Source organism: Micropterus dolomieu, linkage group LG01 (genome assembly GCF_021292245.1).
Source record: "Micropterus dolomieu isolate WLL.071019.BEF.003 ecotype Adirondacks linkage group LG01, ASM2129224v1, whole genome shotgun sequence".
NCBI lineage: Eukaryota > Metazoa > Chordata > Actinopteri > Centrarchiformes > Centrarchidae > Micropterus > Micropterus dolomieu.
Window position 1 is genome coordinate 28,407,818 of NC_060150.1, and position 21,293 is coordinate 28,429,110.

Here is a 21,293-nt window from a genome sequence, read left to right on the forward strand (position 1 = left end):
TCGAAGCTTCAGTTACAGTGACCTCTTCTGGCGAAGTTCAAGGCTGCAGGCAAATTAGACAGGCTAGCTGGTGGACAGGAGGTTTTTAATTACATACTTGCACGCCCCTCGATGAGCAGTGCTGGAGAAACTACTTTACTTTTGTAGAAAAGACCATTAGTTATAAAGAATCTTTGCTTTAATCACCCTTGGATTTAAAGTATATTTACTTTGAAAATTCTTTGATGCACACACTGAACATCATGTTTAAACAAAGATTGATGAATGCATGTATTTTGTTATTGAGGAGAGAGTGCTGGGAAATATGGCACAGGTTGGATGTGCTTGTGTAACTATGACAGGGGGTGAATGTGTTAGATGGGGTGCACAACACTCACTTTCGAGACCATCGAGGCAGTGCCAGTGAATCACGTGACTGGACCGCGAACCAGTCGGTGATTCATTCAGTAAGTGAAGCAGTTGCTGCTTCGGACGTCACATGTCACGTGATTTTTTTTCACACCAAAGCAAGCTTTGAAGCAGTGGTTCAATAGGATTGTAGTCCAGGGGTTTGAAGCGTGTATCGAAGCTTCAGTGTCGCACTGCCATCACTAAATTGTACTATTTTAGTTAATTTAACTATCAGCATCCTTAGTCCAAAAATATAAATTACAATCTCTAAGATCATATTTACCACATTCTCAGTCAAGGCAGAAAGAAAATTGTAATCTTAATAAATGTTTTGTTTATTTTAAATGTTTTCAGGTGATCTTCAGACACTCCTTTCGCCAGAGTATCCAAACCTTGTCATCTCAGAACTTGTTGTCGAAGGGGAGCAGTGTTATAGTCACGGCCGAATTAAAAGACAAGATGACACCTGTCTGCCAGAGCGAGACAGCGGCCAGGTTATCTGTCAGTTTGGAAGGCAGTTCTCCTTGAGAAGTGGTTTAAGCATCAACGATTACAGCATGTTTTATGTAGGCCAAGAGGGAGCAACCCTGAGAAACTTCATGATGACTTGGAATCGCTGCTCGTTTAGTTCCTTTGACCCCATAACAATGATGGGGAGGACTGAGTCAATAAGTATCAACCGTGCACTGATGAAGCGATATTACGCTATAGAAAGGGCCAAAGACGCCAATGTGGTTGGCATCCTGGTTGGAACACTCGGGGTGGCAGACTACCTCACCGTCATCCAGCAGTTGAAGGAGACCATCAGCAGAGCCGGCAAGAAGAGCTATATGTTTGCCATGGGGAAACTGAACGTGCCCAAACTAGCAAACTTTATGGAAATTGACATTTTTGTGCTAATTGCATGCCCTGAGAACTCGCTGCTGGACTCAAGTGAGTTCTATAAACCTGTAGTAACACCATTTGAGATGGAGGTGGCCTGCAACAAGAAGAGGGAGTGGTCAGAGGAATATGTCACAGACTTTCGACAACTCCTGCCAGGTAAGACTGGGATTATTTTTTAAATCAACTTCTCAACTTTTTTATATTAAGAGAATGGGGTTTTCATTTTTATGGCTATAGCCTTTCCTTGCAGGAATAATCAAAGGATCAAATAGTTGCAAATGATGGCTTTAGTATGTCATATGCACAGGACAACAAATCTGTGATGATTAAATGTTGTAATTCCCGAAAATTACATACATATTGAATTGGTGATTATTAACACCAGTTTTGTATAATTGTTTAATCATACACCTGACGATATGCCTGACTTTGTGCAAGTATACTGAGAAGAATTGATGCTATCATGAAGGTGAAGGGGGGGGTCACACCAAATATTGATTAGATTTAGATTTTTCTTTTGCTCACTCACTTTGCATTTTGTTAATTGGTAAATATAATCTATTTTTGAAAGCATTCTTACTTTATAGCATTTTTTCCACACCTGCCTAAAACCTTTGCACAGTACTGTATGTCAAGTTTGTTTACATTATAATCCAAGTTCAGATGTTTATGTAAGCTTTATTAAAAAATAGAAATGGCTGGGTTATGTTTTCCATAGATTTGGAAATTTCTAATTCCATTAAGAAATGTTATATGTTTTAAAGTAGATTACACCATCTTAAATTTTTTATGCTTTTCCTGTTTTAGTTATTAATGGTGAAACGATTTGTACCAACATTAGGAGATATTAGGGTGAGGGGTTTTTTTCTGAGTCAAGGGGAAGGTCCAGAGAAACTAGAAAGATTGAAAAGTGAAATATAAGATTCAATTGAAGGCTATTGAAATCTTTTGCTACATCAAAATGATGTTACTTTTTATCTCAAACTTTTACCAGGTGGACAGAGTCATGTGCCTTTGGCTGATCAGCAGGAGGAGGGCAGTGAGACTGACGTGTCTTTAATCACAGGAGCTCTGCGACGGCAGAATCTGTTAATCAGTGAGCCTGCAGAGTCCTCATGTGGCTCTTCTGTGGTCCTCAGGAACCAGACGCTGACTGTAGCCAATACCAACTCAGCTGGTATAAGAATATAAAAATTCTGCTGTACATAAGACACAGCTTTAATTTCAATCCATAGATTTATTGCAGAATTTTGCTCACATACAGTAATTCTAACAAAAAAAAACACACTTGTTACAGTTTTACACAAAAAACACTCTTACGCATGTCTTGTATTACATTACACATATATGCTTTCTCTTCTCAGCATCTTTCCTGGCAGTACGGAGCTGGCATGGCTTAGAGCAGAAGTTGGGAGAGACACCTGTGGTGAAGGCAGTAAAGGGCGTGCGAGGCCTACCTATTGCTTATGAAGAGGAAGGAACATCTTCGTGATAATTTACCAGCAAATCTGCAAGGTCTCCAACACTGTATTTAATCATGGCTGCCTGCAGTTACAGATATTACATTTATATTGCTTCTAATAACTGGAAGCTGTAAACAATAATTAAATGTTTTCATATACAACCAGATATCACTTGTTTTTATTTTTGTGTTACTTACTAAATCACAAAATGTAACCTGTTATTGATTCCTAATCAATTTAGTTATATTTTATATTATATAAAATATTTATATTTTATTATACATGACCACTTTTCAGCTTTGGCCACATAACTGGCTTTAGTAGCTTTTCTGTTTACATTTATTCAGGAACTTCTTCCACAAAGGATGCTGGAAATATACCGGTATTCCCATCACATTGCCCCTCCAACCAATCCTTGTTGACTAAAGAAAAATAAGAAATGATTAGTTAGAATCATATTTCTTGGACAGTGTTAATAAATATATGGCATAAATAGTAGAGTCTTACTTCTAGAGATTAATGTTATTGTTTCGCCTTCTTCGAAATTGAGATCCTCTGGGTTTGATGACTTGTAGGAATGAAGTGCAACCAAGTGAGTCTTATTCTCATTCTCTGGCTTTCCGTCAGTTTGCTAGAAACACATGACGCACACAAATACTGATTTCCTACTCAATTTCACACTCTGCTGATTACAATGATTGTGAACAAAAAGTTAAAAAATGTAGTTATAAATACATCAAATAAAGTGAATTTTTTGAGTTAGAGGCTGCAGAGATGGCTGATTGATGCATAGATATTTAGCTATAGCTACCTTATTTCTGTATCAGTGAGGAAGATGTTGGAGTAAAAAATAGATTAATCACTCTAATATGGTACAACAGATGTTATCAAGTCAAATTCTGGTTGATCTGATCACCTATGTACTTATTGTATTTGGACTTTGCTCCACTTACCTCTTTGGTGTTACACCATAAGGTGATGCGCCTGCCGCTGGCACAACTCCACACACTTTCCATTTCTGTGTTTGCATTGATTACAATTTGTCCAGTTGCCTCTGAGTTTATACTAAATTGAACAAAAGGATTGAATTTTGTTCTCCATCAGTGACAAAATATAACAATTAAACTGGAAGCTGTGCAAATGTTTCAAATGTGCACTGTACCTCAAGGTGATTGCAGTAGAAGGCAGATGCAGTTTCTTACTGATTTTCTCAATCAGTATGGCGTAGGGTGACCCAGGTGGTACTGAGACAGCAAAGTTGAATGTGAAACGTACTTTGACAATACATGAATTGTCGGTAGACTGTGTATCCTGGGATTAATGAAAGAAAACATTGGTGGAATTAAGCTGTGACAGAAATCACAAAACACTCATTTTGTATCATTCATCGGCAGGACTGTAAAAATTTGACTCAGCATACCTTTCGTTGGAGGTCTCCACTGCTATCACTAGGAGTAAGACCTTAAAACAAAAAGGTTTGTTATGTAGGACAAAGTGTATTTGTGAATACTTTCTCTTGTGTTACATTTGTTATGGTCAAATGCAGTGGTATTTAGCACAATCAGAGAATGGTGCCTGTTGTTATTTTAGCTTGCTTAAAGCTGGAGTAGGTAATGTCAGAAGACTAGCCAGACACTAGAGACACTAGATTATGAAAGCATCCAACTGAAAAAATCCCACCCCCACTCCCTCAAAAACATATTTTCATGTGCAATAAGAGCACGGGCAGAGTACACTCAGGCTTCTGAAATAAACCCTAGCCCACCCTAGCTTAAATTGTGTGTAGAAGAAGTCTACCTGGTTTCCTTTCAGGTCTGGTCGGTGCCTTTCGAGTCGGAGGCTCAGATTTTCCCTGTTGATGGGTAATGGCCTTTGAAATAATTCCATTTCAATTACAGGCAAAATAAATAATTAAAGTTCTCATTGCAGCATACTACAAAACTTCAAATAAATACCATATTTCATCAAGTGCCATTTTAGAAACCTGAGCATGTTTAGAAAATAAAAAGAAGACTACTGATGATGTATTTAACAAACATTTTAAAGTCTCAGAAACTACTGGAGCCTACAGGACCTCTATTTAGAAATAATAAGAAGCAATTTACAAAACTAGAAATTATTAATTTTCCTATAATGGCTGGACATTAACAATATTACAGCATTGTACTATACCACCAAGAAAGTAATGTAATAAAATAAATAAAAATTAGAGAGAAGAAAGTTTATTCCTTACCTCATTCTGTTTAGAAGCCATGGAGATCTCCAAACGTTCCAGGTAATTGTAAGGAACAAGTCCCTTCTATAATTAACATGATGATGATGAATACTCTTAATTGACTTAAACATTAAATGAATTCTCTTATTACATGACATGAATATTGGTTTCTACGCATATTTCATAAACATAATTGTAGGTCTTGCACAAGCATAGAAGTTGCAGGTACAGATTCTGTACGTTGTGGTCTTACTCTTCCATTGAAGATCACAGATGCCCAGTTGTCAGCACCCTTCTGGAGTACAAACACAATATTGCCTGGCACTACAGCCAACTCATCACTGGTCTCAGGATCAAACTCAAACAGGACAGTGTGGGGTTCTCCTTCTAAAGCTCTGTGAAAACAAGAGACAACCACATGGCATTAAGAGACCTGCTGGTGAGGAAGTACACACACTAGTCTTGATTATTACTGTGCTACATTTATATCCTGCTGTTCGATTGTTCACATTTACACCGATTCAACATTTTCCCTTTATGAAAGTATAACATTTCATAGATTACATAGCCACACACTACAGAGCCAGTCAGTCTGTCAGTAATGAAACAAAATAAATATAATCTCGACGTTGGGTTACCTAACAAACTGACAACAGTGCATCATTATCCAGACAGCTGCGTCAGTCGACCAAGCAGGCAGAGAGGAGAGACCGAGTCTGACCTACTGTTTTGGAGAATCCCTGGCTGTCTCCTTTGGCTTACTTTTACTTTTTTCTATTTTACATATTCCATTAAGTAATTTGCAACAACAACAAATATTTTTCAACATCACTACTAACTAAATTTAATTTAATATACATATAGAGAGTGTCAAGTGTCTACAACTTCAGGGTGACTATTCTACCTTAGAACCTCAGGTTCTTTAGGAAGAATTGGACCATCTTCAACCTGTAAGAAACAAAAACACAAAGCATCCAATCAGTGGTGCTGGAAAAGCTTTCAAATGAAGCTGTTCCTGACATGTTGCAGTACAGCATCACAGCAATAGTCTTTTAGTTAAAAAAATAAAACCAAATAAAAATTATTCATGACATGGTAAAGTGTGGTATTACATTATGGTAAGCTAGGGCAGAAAATTTAATTAATCCCTAGATATAATTCAGTTTGTGATACATGAATGTTTCATTGGATTATGGTCACCAGTACAAGCTGATCATGACTAGTGTAGTTCCTTGTAAGTTTTTAAAATTTTAAATATAATATATATTTGATGTAATGTGAGCTAATAATAACACACTTGTCACCAGATTGTATTATTTTTTGTTTTTTTTTATTGCCAAAGAGGAGCCCATATGTCACCTGTGGCTGTAAAGGGGCAAATCCTGAGAAGGCATCCTGAGGAACGACAGAGGCAACAACCTGATGATAACAGAGAAATAAATGTGCAATATGTCAAATAAATATAGTGTTTTCTCAAAAATGATCTCAAAAATAAATTTCTCTTTAAAAAGAAAAAGTACTCAAAGATATGATATTTTAGTGAATTGTGCTCAGGTTAATTAGTCAGTAATCAGTTTAGTAATGGAACTGTTACTCAGGTTCAGGTAAATGTCATTAGATAAAGTATTACCTTCGCTTTGCCAAGGTAGTCCTTCTTTTCCAGCTCAGCAACATAGTGCTTATTTGGTTTAAATAGCACTTTTGATGGGAACTCGACTGGTTTGAAAATTTTCTGTTTCTGTTGGTGAAATTGCATTGCAAGGGATCATATAATAAGCATTTCTGACATGAAAGTACATTCTAATTCAATGGAGAATACCTTTGCTAATAAACAGAGTGTTACTTTGAGCTATACACCAATGTAAATAAAAGCCCTCTTCATGCCTTACCCTTGACCCTTCATTGATTAGATTGATATTTGTGTAAATAAATTTAAGGCTTTTAGTAATGCAGTGGAGTCTGTCTGGGTCAAATTGACCATTATAAGCGGATGATTATTATAACCAAATTTATTTTCTTTATTTCTCATTCATATTATCATCTAATTGACATTTATATAGACTTTTTATTACATGGATGTAAACCAAAATGCAGTGCTATTTACTGAACATTTTGACTGTTTGAAAATTCAGTAGTTTCAAACACAGTAATTACAGTACTGTAGGCCATACAAAATATGGTTTACTGTAGTTCAAAATTAAAATTAAGCTCCAGCCTAAAAGATGCTGTTTACAAATGCAGTAACATCAGTTGTGCAAGTCGGCCACTGCTTGGCGGGGGTTTCAGTGCATTTCTAAATTTTTAACAGGCCTTAAAATAAACTGCAGGATATCAATGCTGAACTGGTAGCAGAGTTTGAAAACACAAGTATTCATAAAATAGTACAATTTTTTCCCCATATGTTGTTATGTATGAAAAGTCCTGTAACTGTGATCACCATAAGACTTTAATGGTTACTGGCTGTGAAGCAATGCTATATTAAAAAGCCTTGTGGGTGGGTGCATTCCACCCACATGTTAACTGACCAGGGTGGATTGCAGAGCTTTGTCGATGATATTGAGCTTGACGTCTGTCTTGTAGTCGAGAGCCTTCACAAGGTGTTCCTGAGCCTTTTCCCAGTTACCCAGCTGAGCCTCAGCCAGAGCCATATTGTGGAGAATCTGTGGCAGGAAACATTGATATTGTATTTACTTGCCACTATTTTAATCCCTCATGCAGGCCACATAAAAATAATGCCTAAGCCTCTGTTATTAGGAGATTGGGTTTAAAGAGAAAATGAATGTACTCCACGTCTATAAACTGTAAAGAAAAATAGTCTTAAGCAGAGTAATAATATGTAACTGACGTAATGAAGCTTTACAATAACATTAAAAAATGATTGGAGGCTTTTAAATACTTACCTCACATGCATATAACTTGTATCTGAGACCAAGTGCTTTGTAATCTATCAGCTGGTTGCCTCTTAGTCTTTTGAAGGCATGCTGGAAATCAGCTAAACTCTCCTCATACCTTTGAATATAAACAATTCAGTTATTTACTTTTGCATAATAGACCAAAATAAAATGTAGAAATAAGAGAGAGTGGTGATTAGAAATCAAATTTTATGATAACAAAAGCACAATGTGTCTAGTATACAGTGTTTTTAAATCACAATGTTAAACGTGAAAAATTAGTGTGGCCATTTAATTGAGATGACTGGTGTGCCTTGCCTCTTCTTTCTGTAAAACGTGATTCCTCTTTGAAAGAAGGCAACAGCCAAATGCTCGTCCTTGCGTATGCTGCAATCAAATGCCTGAGAAACAAGAATCACAAAAAACACTGTAACTTCCTCTAGTAGAAAAGAGAATCGGTAAACTACTTCTTCTTTCTCAATGACTTGCACTTTCGGACTACAAAATATCACAGCATTTCATCTAAGCTTTATCAGCCACATCTTAAGAAGATTTTACTTTTTGATTAATGATGTTATGAAATAAATAGGAGTGGATATTTGTGTGTAATGTTTTACATACCTTTTCAGCATCATCCAGGTTTTGGTTAAGAAGATGGAGACAGCCAATGTCAAAACAAATTTTGGAGTTTGGTTCTTGGATAGACAGGAAAATCCTGAGTGCTTCTGTCAAATCCTGTCTGTCAACACAAGTTACAGCCTCGTCCCAAAGGCGCAGAGTGTCCAGAAAAGACATGGTCGCAGTTAAGAGTACACTGAGCTACAGACTAAATTGAGGAAGCTCTTCTGATTTGTATCAGGGAGATCAGGAAGTGCAATGACAGTGTCATTGTTGGCACATTTATGTCCACACCGCTGCCAGGCTAAGGCCCAATGGCTGTTGCTTCCCCCCTCCCATGTGATTCTTTGACATCTATGTAGCAATCATAGACTGTTTATAAAAAGGTAGCAATTCAGTGTTTATGTGTGCTGTATACTTTCCCATATCACTTTCTGCCCCATATACATCATAAATGGGGTACATTAATATTTACCCCAATGTAAGTATGTTTTTAAGAAGGATGTAGGGGGGTGATGGGGTGCTGACATAAAGAAAGTGCAATAAGGAGCAGAATTAGAAGGACATAGATAAGCAATGGGAAATTGGTAGAGCGTTTTCGTCATGATGATTTACAAGCCTCACATCTGGAGAACCAGGACGAGTTTTATTTTGTAATAAGCTGCCTTTAGTCGACTCTTTCAGTTATCAAAGTCACTGCCACGCATAGCTGCCATGCTTCCTCAACTTCCGGTAAAAACCGTAACCTGTAGGAAAAGATAAATACAAATACAAACCATCATATGTGAATAGCCAATGAACCATTAGCAAATACTATGAACTCTCCCGCACAATACCTTACTCAATATTGTATGGCAAATTTCACGAAGAAAGTATGACTTGTTTTGTGCTGCTCTCTATATTGTGTACCCAAAAGTAAATAATGCTCTTATTTTAAAAGAAACTAATACGTATTTCCGCTCTTCGTGAGGTCAACTCTAACCCAGACTAGTTACCCTGATGCAGCCGTCGCTAGCTAAACAAACATGTTACCGATATATTATCAGACAACGAACTTAATGATACGTAGACAAATGAAAAGGGGAATATGCGACGATTAATAAGAAACGTGCCAAGTCTAAAGCTGTAGATGTAGAGCTGATATATTAAGTTGGTTAGTGTAGTGTAGCCCTTTGTGACCGTGTTTACACATTTCTGGCTTTCAGTTTGCTTATGTAAGCTAGCAAAATGGACCTTGGAACAATGTTGTACAACAATTTGAAAGATGTTACATGGAGCACGACGTCCTTACCATTAGATCAACTTGTCAGTGCTTATAGGTTGCCTCAAATTGTCAAGCTGGATAACGGTTAGTAACTTTGTGTTACTACTTGGTTTTCTTTTGCTAGCTGCTAATTTGCTAGTTAGCAGCTATTTTGTCATGGTATGGTGTTATTTCTCTGCACTGCCAAAAGCTTATTTAATGCCAGTTTAATGCACAAAAAAGTTATCAGAAAATTGTCTAACGTTAGTAACCATTAAAAACTTATCATTTTCTAATGATTACAGTTACGTCTCTTTCGTTAAGCGGTTGCCATTGAAGTTGAGGGTGTAAGTTAGAATAAAAACAACTATTTGGTATTTTCTGCTAGGGACAACATATAAACGCATCAGAATGTGCAACACAGTAATTACCTGAAAATGTGTGCATATCATTATTAAGGCCCATGTGCAGCATAGCGCCATTTTTAATATGTGAATGAAAAAAACAAATATTTGGGAACATTGGAAGAGTCATTTAAACAAAACAATAGGAGATGAACCTAGAACAAAACTTCAGATGACTGTATAATGGGCTTAGGGAATTTACTTCCACAATAGCTGTTTTGCCTGACACTTGTATACTAACATTATCATGATTTATGGTATGCACTTTGAAATAAAGGCATTATGGAATCAGGATTAATTATTATTTTGTTCTCTTGCTTGCCGTCTTCTGTCACACTCTGCTAAGCCTCGCATGCAGAATTGTAATGGTGGATTGTACTTTGAAATGGTAGCGCTTGCTTTTTAGAGAGGTATGGATTGGGGCATTAGTCACTGTCCATGGAGGATAATGATTTGTGCATAGTAGATCAATATGTTGGCTGGAGAGTGGAGTTCACAAGTTGTTTAAAAAAAAAGGCATTCCTCGGGATACTTACTCACAACAATCATTATATTAATCATTATTATAAATAAATTTCAATGGTACCATGACCCATTATAGACACCACCGTGTGTAGTCAGGGTAATTAATAAAGTAAATGCCAAAACACAGTTACTAGATGTAACACAATCTTTGTGTCTGAGATATGCTTTATATTTCAATAAGGACATATGTCATGATGCAAAAGTTGCATGGTGTTACATGACCGTTGTTGATGTTTTTTGACAGTTAAGATTTTGATTGGACAGCAAGAACACCAGACATTATTCTGAACGTTTGTTATATTTAGTGTTGCACCTTGCAGTATTTCCTTGTTTGTAAGGTATAATCTTTGTTCTGCTTGTTGATTTCATACCTGCAGGTCAGTTGGTTGAAGGGCTCAGAGACAATGACTACCTCTTGATTCATTCCTGCCGTCAGTGGACGACTATCACTGCTCACAGTCTGGAGGAGGGACACTATGTCATTGGGCCCAAAATAGAGATCCCTGTGCACTATGAAGGTGAGCTGTTTCCGCATGGATGATGCTCTTGAATTAGCTTGAATTAGCTATGCCTTTTGATGATGTATCTTTGTATTTAAACTAAGAAAGTCAGGTGCTTCAGCTGACCGCATGGGATCTGAATTAGGGGCTCCTTGAATGATGATTGGAATCTTTGATGTCTGTAGCCCTAAAAAATACACAAGACATTTTGAGAGGAGTTTTGGTGTAAAAGTACAACCCATGCTTGACCCTGTCTGTTGCATTGATATGTCTTTTCCTACTTCAGGTCAGTTTAAGCTACTGGAGCAGGACAGAGATGTCAAGGAACCTGTGCAGTACTTCAACAGCGTGGAGGAGGTGGCCAAAGCGTTCCCCGAGAGGGTGTACGTCATGGAGGAAATCACTTTCAATGTTAAGGTACTTCTAATCTGTCTGGTGGACCACCGTGGGTCCTATTTTGGAAAAATAATGTACGGTTGTCAATGGCAAAAGACAACAGACTTTTGATCCCGGTAGAATTGTGCCCTGAATTACACAGATGATGTTTATCATTTTAAAATATACATTTGAAAGTCAAGAAAATCGCACTTTGTTGTAAAACTGTTGAGGTATAAGACTTTGAAAATACATAATTACAAAGGACACAAACCCAAAAGATGCATATGTGACTTCGTAACCTTTTCTCTCTATGAGGGAAGCTAGCGTCAGAGAACTTACATGTGTAGATGATGTGATAAAAGTACCAACAGTCATTAGATTAAACACATCAGGTGAGATATATTTCTGTGTGGAACATAGCTAAAATAGACTATTTCTTTGTTGGGGTCAAGTTTTACTTTGAGCTTCTTCTCAGACATTAAAGAAAAACTATTAATAATATTTATAAAACAAAGACAAAATCTAAACAGAAAGCAATTGCTGATGCGTTAATGTAGAGTTTACTGACAGGGTTTGTACTTAAATATGAAAATCACAGGGTGGAAATGCTCTCCTTAATTTCTTCATGACTTAGGTCGTATGTCATGTTTTCACAGATGGCTTCGGGTGAATGCAATGAAGACACTGAAGTTTACAACATTACACTAAGCACCGGTGATGAACTGACATTAATGGGCCAGGCTGAGATCCTATATGCCAAGACTTCCAAAGAAAAATCAAGATTCAACACTATTTTTAAGAAGATTGGGAAGCTAAACTCCATCAGTAAAATTGGTCGGGGCAAGATGCCCTGCTTGATTTGCATGAACCATCGCACCAATGAGAGCATCAGCCTGCCTTTCCAGTGCAAAGGCAGGTTCAGCACCTGTAGTCCACTGGAGCTTCAGATGCAGGACGGCGAGCACACCATCAGGAACATTGTGGAGAAAACCCGCCTCCCGGTCAATGTCACTGTACCCAGCAGTCCACCCCGCAACCAGCACGACCTCCACCTCATCCGTGAGGGTCATCGCTACAAATTGGTCAACATTCAGACGAAAACAGTGGTTGTGTGCTTAATTCTGCGGAGCAACAAAATTATCCCTATCCATTTTCCATTTCATATGGCCATGCCTAGATTTATTATTCCAGAGGAACTGCTGCAGGGAGAGTTGTGGCTAGAGACTATGGTACATCGCTGGTTCTCTTTCTGCCAGGAGCAGTTTGACATAGACGACTATTCTCGTGCCGTCCGGGATGTGCGGACAGACTGGAACGACGATGGCAAGAGCCCTAAGAAAAGCAGTGGGAATGGTAGTTGCAGTGGAAGCAGCGGAGGCAGCAGCAGCTCCAACGGGTGTCTCAACCACATGCAGATTCCCAGCTCTTTAACTTACGCCCGGGATGAACTCACCCAGTCCTTCCACCGACTATCTGTGTGTGTGTACGGCAGCAACCTGCACGGTAACAGCGAGGTCAATTTGCAGGGCTGTATGACACTCTGTGGAGATTGGGCTCTTCTGCCCTCCGATAGCATCCCTGCAGACTCAGGAGAAAGTGAACACTTTTTCCCCGAGCTGTTGGATTGCACAAACCAACAACCAGCCCTCAACAAGTCAGACGTTCCCTATGAGGAGCTGTGGTTGGATCACTTGAGAGGTCAGATCCCAAAACCTTCTTTAAGCGAGGGAATTCGAGGCATCAACAATGGCTGTGGTACAACAGCTGCCCTGTCATATCCGGTCACTTGTCCTCTTGGTGCAATAACCAGTTCAGATGTGGCTCTTACTCCACCACCAGTCCCACCCAAGTCTGAAGCAGTGAGTATAATCTATTATACTGTATGTAAGTTGTAACCCTTAAGATTTCAGTTTTGTTTGATTTGGCAACACCTGCAGTTTAATATTACAGCAAAGTTGGTTACCTTGCAGATTAGTTGGAGGTGTGAAGACTGCCACCTGTGAACAGTTCACTCTGGGTGTTCCTTCTTGTTGTACTACTCTTAAAAGTGATCCGCTGATGAAAACAGTGTCAGAAATGACTGTTATGATATTGTATGGACGCATTTTTGATGAAAGGTTGCTGTTTGTTGTGCTAGACCTTGTGACAAATGCATTGCCTTTCTTGTGGCTGCACCCCATGTTTCGCCACTAGAAAGCTTTTAATGTCAAGTGGGGGGTGATGGCACAATGGATAAGACGCCTGCCTTTGGTGTGAGAGAGTCAATCCCCCACTGTGACCCATCCACCATTGTGTCCCTGAGCAAGACACTTAACCCCTAGTTGCGTGCGACCTCTGACATGTATAGCAACTAAAATTAATAAATGTCAAGCAGCAGCAATAGGATGTTACGTTTGTAATATCCCATATTATGCAAAATGCACTTTTTCATGTCTTTTCAACATAAATGTGTCCCCAGTGTAAGGCTGCAACTAATGACTATTTTGATAGTCATCGAGTCCTATCACAGACTAAACAGGTAAACAGTAAGAAAAAACTGTTCTGTCAAATCCTGTCTGTCAACACAAGTTACAGCCTCGTCCCAAAGGCGCAGAGTGTCCAGAAAAGACATGGTCGCAGTTAAGAGTACACTGAGCTACAGACTAAAAAACTGTAGCTCAGTGCTAACTAACTCAAACTGATCGGCTGTTACCAAGGCATATCATTTATCTAATGATAGTAGCTTACATGCCGGTACTGCAACACAGACTGACACAGTATTTTTATACAAAGAAATGTATTACATTTGCTGAATATACAAGAGTGGAAAATGATAACAAATTTGTGGTAGATGGCGTTTCACAAAGTTTATATAATTTCCCCTAACTCAACAACTCACAAAACTCCATGTTTTTTTTTACGGAGTCTATTGCAAATTAGCTGCCACCTCAAATTACTTGTGCAGGTTTGGAGGACAGATCCGATTTCAATGAGGATTACAAAAACGCATTAAAGATAGACAAAAGAAGTGTTTGCCATTAGAAATTATGAAATTGTGTTCTCTAATCTTGTGCACTCGGCAGCAACACGACCTGCAGCTCACAAGCTTTTTGTCTGAGTTTAGAATAAAATGCTCGCACACTTCGGAAGTTTTAGGTCGTTAAGGTGTTAAGTTACCTTTGCTGATGTTGTTTTACTAACATTACTGTTCACTTCAAGCTGACTGTGTTGCTATGGCCCTATGACGTCATGAACTAATCGATAATTAAATTTGTTGGCATAATTGATTTTTGTCGACTACGTCGATTATTCGTTGTACCCCTTGATGTCAAGTTTGCTTGCACAGGACCTCCTCCAGCCTTTTAGCGCAGTAGACAGCCCCACCCACTGAACACGTACTGACTACACCGCTCTCAGCCCCACCATCCAACACAACACCAAGAGGTCATTCCATCGCTGAGCTAGAGCTGGAGGTTGTTCAGTTTGTCTCTCATAAAGTGCTTTTATGGTTTTGAAGGAAAGGTAAATATTTTCTGGTTTATCCTCTGATGCCTTCCGGCTGCTCTGTCTCCACTCTGTATGATTTACAGAGTCAATCTGATGGACAGATAGCTTTACTTGTTGCTAACACTACAGTAACCGCTAACCACTGTAGATGCCGTTATCAGCGGGCTCCTCCCGAACTGGTCACTCCCAGCAGTCCAAAGCTCGTTACGTTTACATTAAAGGTGTAAAACACCCCACCAAGCTTCCAGTCCGGGCAGCGTCAGCTAATAGGGCGGCTAGCTGCAAGGCTAACTGAGCAGTTGTTAGCGGCTAAAGTAACCGCTAAGAACAAGAATAGCTATCTATCCATCAGGAGGACATCGTAAGGAAAAGAAAAAATATTTTCTCCATTACATGATCCAGTTTCACCAAAATCTGTTAATAAAGATGTGTTTTTGTACTGTAATCAGTGAGATCTAGTCTGGCATAGCCAGACCTGCTGCCAGCTGATACTCGGCAGTATTCTGGGAAGTTGGCCAATCAGAAGAAAGTGTGATTTTAGGGAGGAGGGCCTTAAAGAGACAGGAACTAAAAGTGTTCAGACAGAGGGTGAATAGAGCTGAAGCAATGTACAGTATGTAAAAAAACAAAAGAAAAAAAAAAGTTTTTTGAACATTAAAGCATAGAAATTATTTATATATATATATATATTACATATATCCCAAACTAAAAGTATGAACCTGAAAATGAGCGTAATATGGGACTATTATTACAGCTCTGGCGAGGTTTGAGGAGAGTAAACTGTGAGGTTGTCTGAATGCGAGAAGATTGCACTGGATTTCATGGCTACATTGTTTTCCTGTGAATCCCTCATGCTAGGAGGCTATCTGAATCCAGCACAGGAATTGCAGTGTCAACCCCTAAAATAAAAACTACTATATAGACAGATGATAACTGAATTTAACTTAGACTGGCTATTGCACATAAAACGCAGTCCATAAAAAGTAAATACATTGGGTTTGATGTAATGAAATTCTAAAGGGTTAAGCAGTAACTTTAAGCAGTGTCTTAACACCTCATATGTTGGTTTTACTGTCACTTTCAGTGTCCATGTATTTCTTTTGTAGGTGAAGGAAGAATGCCGTCTTTTGAATGCCCCACCTATTCCTCCACGAAGTTTGAAACAGATGCCATCAGTGCCCATCCTGTCAAAGCCACGGCAGCAAGAGACCCGGTCTCCAAGTCCAACCCTCTCCTATTATTCTTCTGGTCTCCACAACATGTAAGAATTGTAACAATTTCATACCACTCACCAATTACACATAACTAAAATAATAGGTAAGATCAAAGCACGAGAATAGAAAAACAGGAGCTATTAAATTCAAGGAGTTTCTAAGTGAATTAAAATTAAATAACTTGTCAGTGAGGTGAAAAGGTGCCACACTCGCATTTAAAGAGGTTACTTCAACAAACAAAAGTCACAAAAGAGTAGGGAAGACTAAATTTATCCCTGCATGTGTGCTGACTCAGCAGGGATCATATTAAATGAGAAAAGTTGATCTACAGGAGAAACTAGATCTGAAAGCAATACAAAATGCTTGAGAGCCTTACTGCATTATATTCTGTTATATTTTTTTACATTTTGAATTGTCATCTGCTACCTGAATTTTGTGTTTCCCTTTACATAAATAAAAATATTTCCAGCATAGATTGATGCATATGTTGATTGATATGTTTAATGCAAACAAAATCATGTAATTCAGCACTGAAGATTTCTTCAGTGTTAAAATCTCGTCTTGTTCTCGTAAACTCAATATCGTGTCTCGTCTCATGAGCTACGTGTCTTGTCACACACCTATTAAATGACAGGAAATGATATTTGCTTTGGGAAAAGTGGGGTTGTATAAATTCAGACATTTTAATTTTAAAGTTTTAAAGGCTTATTTATGCTAACATTTCATAGACCCAGACAATCATGTCGTCATTGTATTTTCTCATCTTCTGTTCAACTACTCCCTGAAATTCATGTAGTTGTTTTGTTTGTTCCTGTCGATTTAGCTGTGTCCCTTTAAATATTTTATCTGGACGGTCTTTCATGACACATTTTAGTGCAGTTAAAAAGTAATGTGTCAGCACATTGAAGTTTTTCCATTCTTTTCTTCACTCGCAATCTGTATCAGCTGTCAAAAAAAGTTTTTGTTTAAAATGTTAAATATTGATGAGGTCTACATGATGTTTGCTCTTATACCACAAATTAATTTTATATTTTTCCATCAGTAGTGGAGCATGTGAGCAAGAGGCGGCCGAACCACAAGAGCAAAGTGGCGTGTGTTACCCCTGTAACTGGGGTAAATCCAACAGTACTGAGCCAAATGCTATGTTGCCCAGTGGTAGCCTGCCATCGGATGGGATGTCCTCCAGGTTGTCGTGGCCAAATAACTTCAGTGGAGGAGAATTGTACGGCATGGAGGAATTTCAGCCAGCCAGCTGTCGAAGCTACTACAGTTATCCCAGAAAGAGATCCCCGAGCACTCCAAAAACCTGTACATCCAGCCTTGTTGACTTCGATGGTCGAGAGCACGCACCCAGCAGCAAGGACTTCAGGTTGCAGAAAGCTTCTCTGAATCAGTTCTGCACCAAATCTTCAAGTTACAATTCAGAAATGTACAGAGACAAGCCAATAGAAGAATCTAACACTAAGCAGAGCCTCTCGTGCCCAATCTTACCACCAAGAACACCGAAATCGAATGCCATAGATAAGTGCACAGATTTGCTGGCAGGATCAATCTGTGATAGTGAGCAGGAAAGTTCATATTGCTCACTTGATCAACATGAGCAGGGCACAAAAGAGATGTATTGCATCTCTGACTCATTAACTCCCAGCTGTCCATCCTTTTCTCCCACTGCACAGTGGCAGCCCCCGTCCAGTCTGGCTGGTCTTTCTATTGAGGAGGTGTCTAAATCTCTAAGGTTTATTGGCCTGCCAGATGACATTGTTTCTCTTTTTGTGTCTGAGAAGATTGACGGGAATTTACTCCTGCAGCTCACTGAGGAGATTCTGTCTGAGGACTTTAAGCTAAGCAAACTGCAGGTGAAGAAACTCATGCAGTTCATAAATGGGTGGAGACCCAAGATATAACTAACAGTATATGACACTAAACCCTGTTATAAAGCAGAGAAAGACATGCCTTCAGTATATATGCTATGCACACCAAGCCACAAAGATTTTTTTTGTATAATATGAATTTATGTCCTTGTTACTATATGGGGGGGGGGAGATAGTTGGGTGATATTTCTCAGCCCACTTAAAATCTGTGACTGTTATTTACTTACTAAGTGGAATCATTTGGCACTTTCATGTCGGCTACAAAAGTACCTTTTTGCCCAAAGCCTGCTAGTGTTCATGTTGTTACACAAATTCTAATTTCAGCCAAAAAACAAAGGAAAACATGTGATCTGCTTGATGAGAACATTGTATGAAGAGCACAAAAACTAGAGCATGGACTATTGTATATGTTGATTATATACCACATGAAAAAACAATGTAAAAAAACAGTTTGATTTTACAGTGGAGACGCAGGTGGACATTTAGTTAAAGTGTTTAATAATAATAGGCTTACATCCCAGGAATTCAATTACATGGCGTATGCAGTGTTTTTAGTTTTTAATTAATTAATTAATTTGTTCCCTTTTCACAAGGTCAGGGATGTGATAGATGTTGCAGCAAGTGCATTTCTGAACATGAATCAAAACAGTCAGTTTAATTTAAGACATAACCGGCATCAAGACATGCTTGTGTTCTTTTAAAAAATCTACCCTTTTGAGCTTCCTAAGCTTGATCTGATGCGTCTGATGTACAGCTCATTAGAAAATTAATTGGAAAAATGAGACGAGAGCTGTGACATTATTGAATATGATTTTATTTTACCGCTCTAAGTAGATAATGAAGTCCTTTTTGAAGACAGGCATTTTGGATAAAAACAAAAACATCAGCAGGTGTCAGTCTGATATCAGGTAAGAGTGAGCCAGATCAAACGATTATTATGGTCTCTCGTGTAACAAGATGTCGTATTTGTCAACTCTCCTCATCAAGGTCTTATTTTTATTTGATGCCTCTCGGCAACATCTAAAACGTTGCCGCTAAAAACAACTTGAGGTTATTTATAACTGAAATAGACCGACTGAATCCTAACAACATGATGACCTTGCTCGTAAACTAACATTGAAATGACCAACAGAGACAATGGACCACGATATTCTACATAAAATACAAATTATGCATCATGCACTTTGGTAGATTTCAGCCTAATTAAGTGAAATTAAAAAGAAGAGTGCCTGTGTAGAGAGTCAATGCACTACATGCTTTTTCAAAACTAAAATGGTACTTGTTCTTTGTTCTCATCCTTTGTATTGTGTCCTCTGATGCGTGAAACAAGAAAAAAAGAAGAAAAAAAAAAGCATTTCTGCGCCTTAACCCAGAGACCTTAAAATATATATTATTTCACTTTGGCTTAACATTTTCATGTAGTCAGCCTCTTGGCTTGAATATATACTCTAACATTAACATCTGTACATGGCGATCAGGGGATGATGCATTTCCCCGGGACTCTGAGAGGCATGAAAGCTAAAATTGAAAGTGGTCTGCTAAAATGAAATTTATATTTATATTGGTACCAAACATCTGTTTTCTAGATTGAGAGTTGATTTATTTATGCAGCTATTTAACTCATTTAATATGCAAAAATATGCAGAATAGTTATTGTCAGACTGTTGGTATTGCTGATATATGAAGGTGCCTCAGCAACAACAGCCTTTCCACAACCCAGGTCTGATCTGTTGGCCAACAGCTGTTTACTGGGATGTTACATATTTTACTTGATATTTTTTATGCAAGTGCAAATGTATTGTAATTTTTTAAAAGGAAGTGATTACTAATGTTGAATTTATTTTTTATTGAGAAACAAAGCTTATGTTCAAATTTCTGTTTCTACTTTTTATTTTGTACAACTTGGGTTTTACTTGGGTTTATAAATCCATGCTTTAAAATAACACTTTGAGGAAAACCCTGCAAGGTTCAGTCACACTACATGGACAATGACCAAAAATATGATATTAGTAAGACTCTTGACCAGGTAATTTTCCTGAATTCCTTGTAACTTTGTCGCAGTATTCACATTTTTTTTATAGAGAATGACATGCGTCTCTTGACATTATTACTGCATTCGGTGGTTTATGTCCTATGCAATACACTGCAAAGAGACAAAGGGAAGGAATAAATAAGTAATGGAGTATTATGTGTATTGAAATTGCCACAGTGCAAATTTCAGGGGAAATAAATTGTTCGTGCCAAAGGCATTCTCCTAAATAATTCTGAGACAACTGACCCAGTCACATTAGTACACCATCATTAAGCAGTTAATACTAAAGCATAGTCCATCCTGATCATCCCTATCACCTTTGGATTTAGGCCTGCATGAATTATTGCCATTTCTTTTGCAAATACGGAGGGAAATGACTGTGACACTGGGTTTGATAGCTTTTGGAATACTATTAGTCAGCATTTTTGAAATCTTGAGTTATGGACAGTTATCTTTCAACTCAACTTTTGTTTCCCAATTTTTGATTGTATAATCTATTAAAAATGGATTAACCGATGTTTGTGGGTTGTTGTTTTTTTGGTCAAATAACAGTTCATGTGTTCATATGAGATTAGGAGTTAGTTCAAGATTGCACCATTGATCAGTTGCACAACGTCATACAAATCCCGGATGATGAAAGGGACTTGTACTTAAGAAACATACAGTGATGGGGGATGAAAATGATTAGTTGAAAAGGTTACTGCTCAGTCTTTTACATGATACAATTTGTAATGCTTTAATAATATCATAAAATCATCTAATTAACGCAATTTCAGTGTAGGAATAAGTACCAATCAGTGATGAACACAATGATTTCGAAGCTCTAAAATTAAACAAGATCAGGATTGTCTTGGCAGTCTCAGGGGACTGAATGTATAGCTGGGTGTAAGTCTTTAACAGGTAGTCCAGTTGTGTCACCAGGTCTTAGAGCTGCAACAATTAGGCAATGAATCTGTTAGTTGATCAACCCATAATTAATTAAACCATTTTGATAATTAATCATTTTTAAGACATTTGTCAAGCAAAAATTCAAACATTTGATTGTTCCAGCAAATATGCTACTTGTCTTCGTCTTAACATCATAGTAAATTGAATATCTTTGGGTTTTGGATTCTTGGTTGGACAAAACCATCTCAGGCGTTTTTCATTTTCGGAAGTTTTACAGATTGAATGAGCTG

At 38.1% G+C, this 21,293-nt stretch overlaps 3 protein-coding genes across 7 annotated transcripts in view; 2 read left to right on the forward strand and 1 right to left on the reverse strand.

Annotated features, from left to right (window-relative positions):
• Positions 1 to 2,904, forward strand: part of dph2 (diphthamide biosynthesis 2) — a 5,410-nt gene extending 2,506 nt beyond the window's left edge. For both annotated transcript variants that reach the window (XM_046063517.1, XM_046063525.1), the window contains exons 5-7: positions 745 to 1,431; positions 2,270 to 2,452; positions 2,640 to 2,904. In XM_046063517.1, the coding sequence (XP_045919473.1) occupies positions 745 to 1,431; positions 2,270 to 2,452; positions 2,640 to 2,767 (998 nt within the window). In that variant the 3' untranslated portion in view covers positions 2,768 to 2,904. The remainder of the gene's footprint in view (positions 1 to 744; positions 1,432 to 2,269; positions 2,453 to 2,639) is intronic.
• Positions 2,493 to 14,154, reverse strand: ncf2 (neutrophil cytosolic factor 2). Of its 3 annotated transcripts, none has more exons than XM_046063504.1 (16): positions 14,064 to 14,154; positions 8,466 to 8,579; positions 8,163 to 8,245; positions 7,854 to 7,962; positions 7,479 to 7,613; positions 6,584 to 6,691; positions 6,313 to 6,372; positions 5,858 to 5,901; positions 5,207 to 5,348; positions 4,972 to 5,037; positions 4,536 to 4,608; positions 4,159 to 4,199; positions 3,901 to 4,049; positions 3,692 to 3,803; positions 3,246 to 3,369; positions 2,493 to 3,160 (listed from the first exon to the last, which is right to left on the reverse strand). In XM_046063504.1, the coding sequence occupies exons 1-16, from the start codon at positions 14,121 to 14,123 to the stop codon at positions 3,078 to 3,080; spliced, it is 1,503 nt and encodes a 500-aa protein (XP_045919460.1). In that variant the 5' UTR covers positions 14,124 to 14,154; the 3' UTR covers positions 2,493 to 3,077. The 3 variants fall into 3 exon arrangements, with proteins under 3 accessions (XP_045919460.1, XP_045919450.1, XP_045919468.1); XM_046063494.1 differs by lacking the exon at positions 14,064 to 14,154 and adding an exon at positions 9,754 to 9,993 and having other exon boundaries at positions 8,466 to 9,208; XM_046063512.1 differs by lacking the exon at positions 14,064 to 14,154 and adding an exon at positions 9,754 to 9,992 and having other exon boundaries at positions 4,536 to 4,590; positions 8,466 to 9,208.
• On the forward strand, positions 9,427 to 20,631 carry garem (GRB2 associated, regulator of MAPK1). 2 transcript variants are annotated; one of them, XM_046063481.1, is made up of 6 exons: positions 9,427 to 9,810; positions 11,012 to 11,152; positions 11,421 to 11,551; positions 12,169 to 13,371; positions 16,105 to 16,259; positions 17,258 to 20,631. In XM_046063481.1, exons 1-6 carry the CDS (start codon positions 9,690 to 9,692, stop codon positions 18,114 to 18,116), a joined length of 2,610 nt encoding a protein of 869 aa, XP_045919437.1. In that variant the 5' UTR covers positions 9,427 to 9,689; the 3' UTR covers positions 18,117 to 20,631. The 2 variants fall into 2 exon arrangements, with proteins under 2 accessions (XP_045919437.1, XP_045919430.1); XM_046063474.1 differs by having other exon boundaries at positions 9,428 to 9,810; positions 17,255 to 20,631.
• Positions 20,632 to 21,293: the final 662 nt, after the last annotated feature.

What these genes read in the sequence shown, in the direction of transcription:
- garem (XM_046063474.1), top strand. Translation starts at nt 9,690, where the DNA reads ATGGACCTTGGAACAATGTTGTACAACAATTTGAAAGATGTTACATGG. An exon ending in GATCCCTGTGCACTATGAAG is followed by an intron (nt 11,153 to 11,420) that starts GTGAGCTGTTTC and finishes TTCCTACTTCAG; the next exon opens with GTCAGTTTAAGCTACTGGAG. An exon ending in TCTTCTGGTCTCCACAACAT is followed by an intron (nt 16,260 to 17,254) that starts GTAAGAATTGTA and finishes TTTTTCCATCAG; the next exon opens with TAGTGGAGCATGTGAGCAAG.
- ncf2 (XM_046063504.1), bottom strand. Translation starts at nt 14,123, where the DNA reads ATGTCTTTTCTGGACACTCTGCGCCTTTGGGACGAGGCTGTAACTTGT. An exon ending in TAACTTGTGTTGACAGACAG is followed by an intron (nt 8,580 to 14,063) that starts GATTTGACAGAA and finishes GTTGACAGACAG; the next exon opens with GATTTGACAGAAGCACTCAG. An exon ending in ACCTGGATGATGCTGAAAAG is followed by an intron (nt 8,246 to 8,465) that starts GTATGTAAAACA and finishes CTTGTTTCTCAG; the next exon opens with GCATTTGATTGCAGCATACG.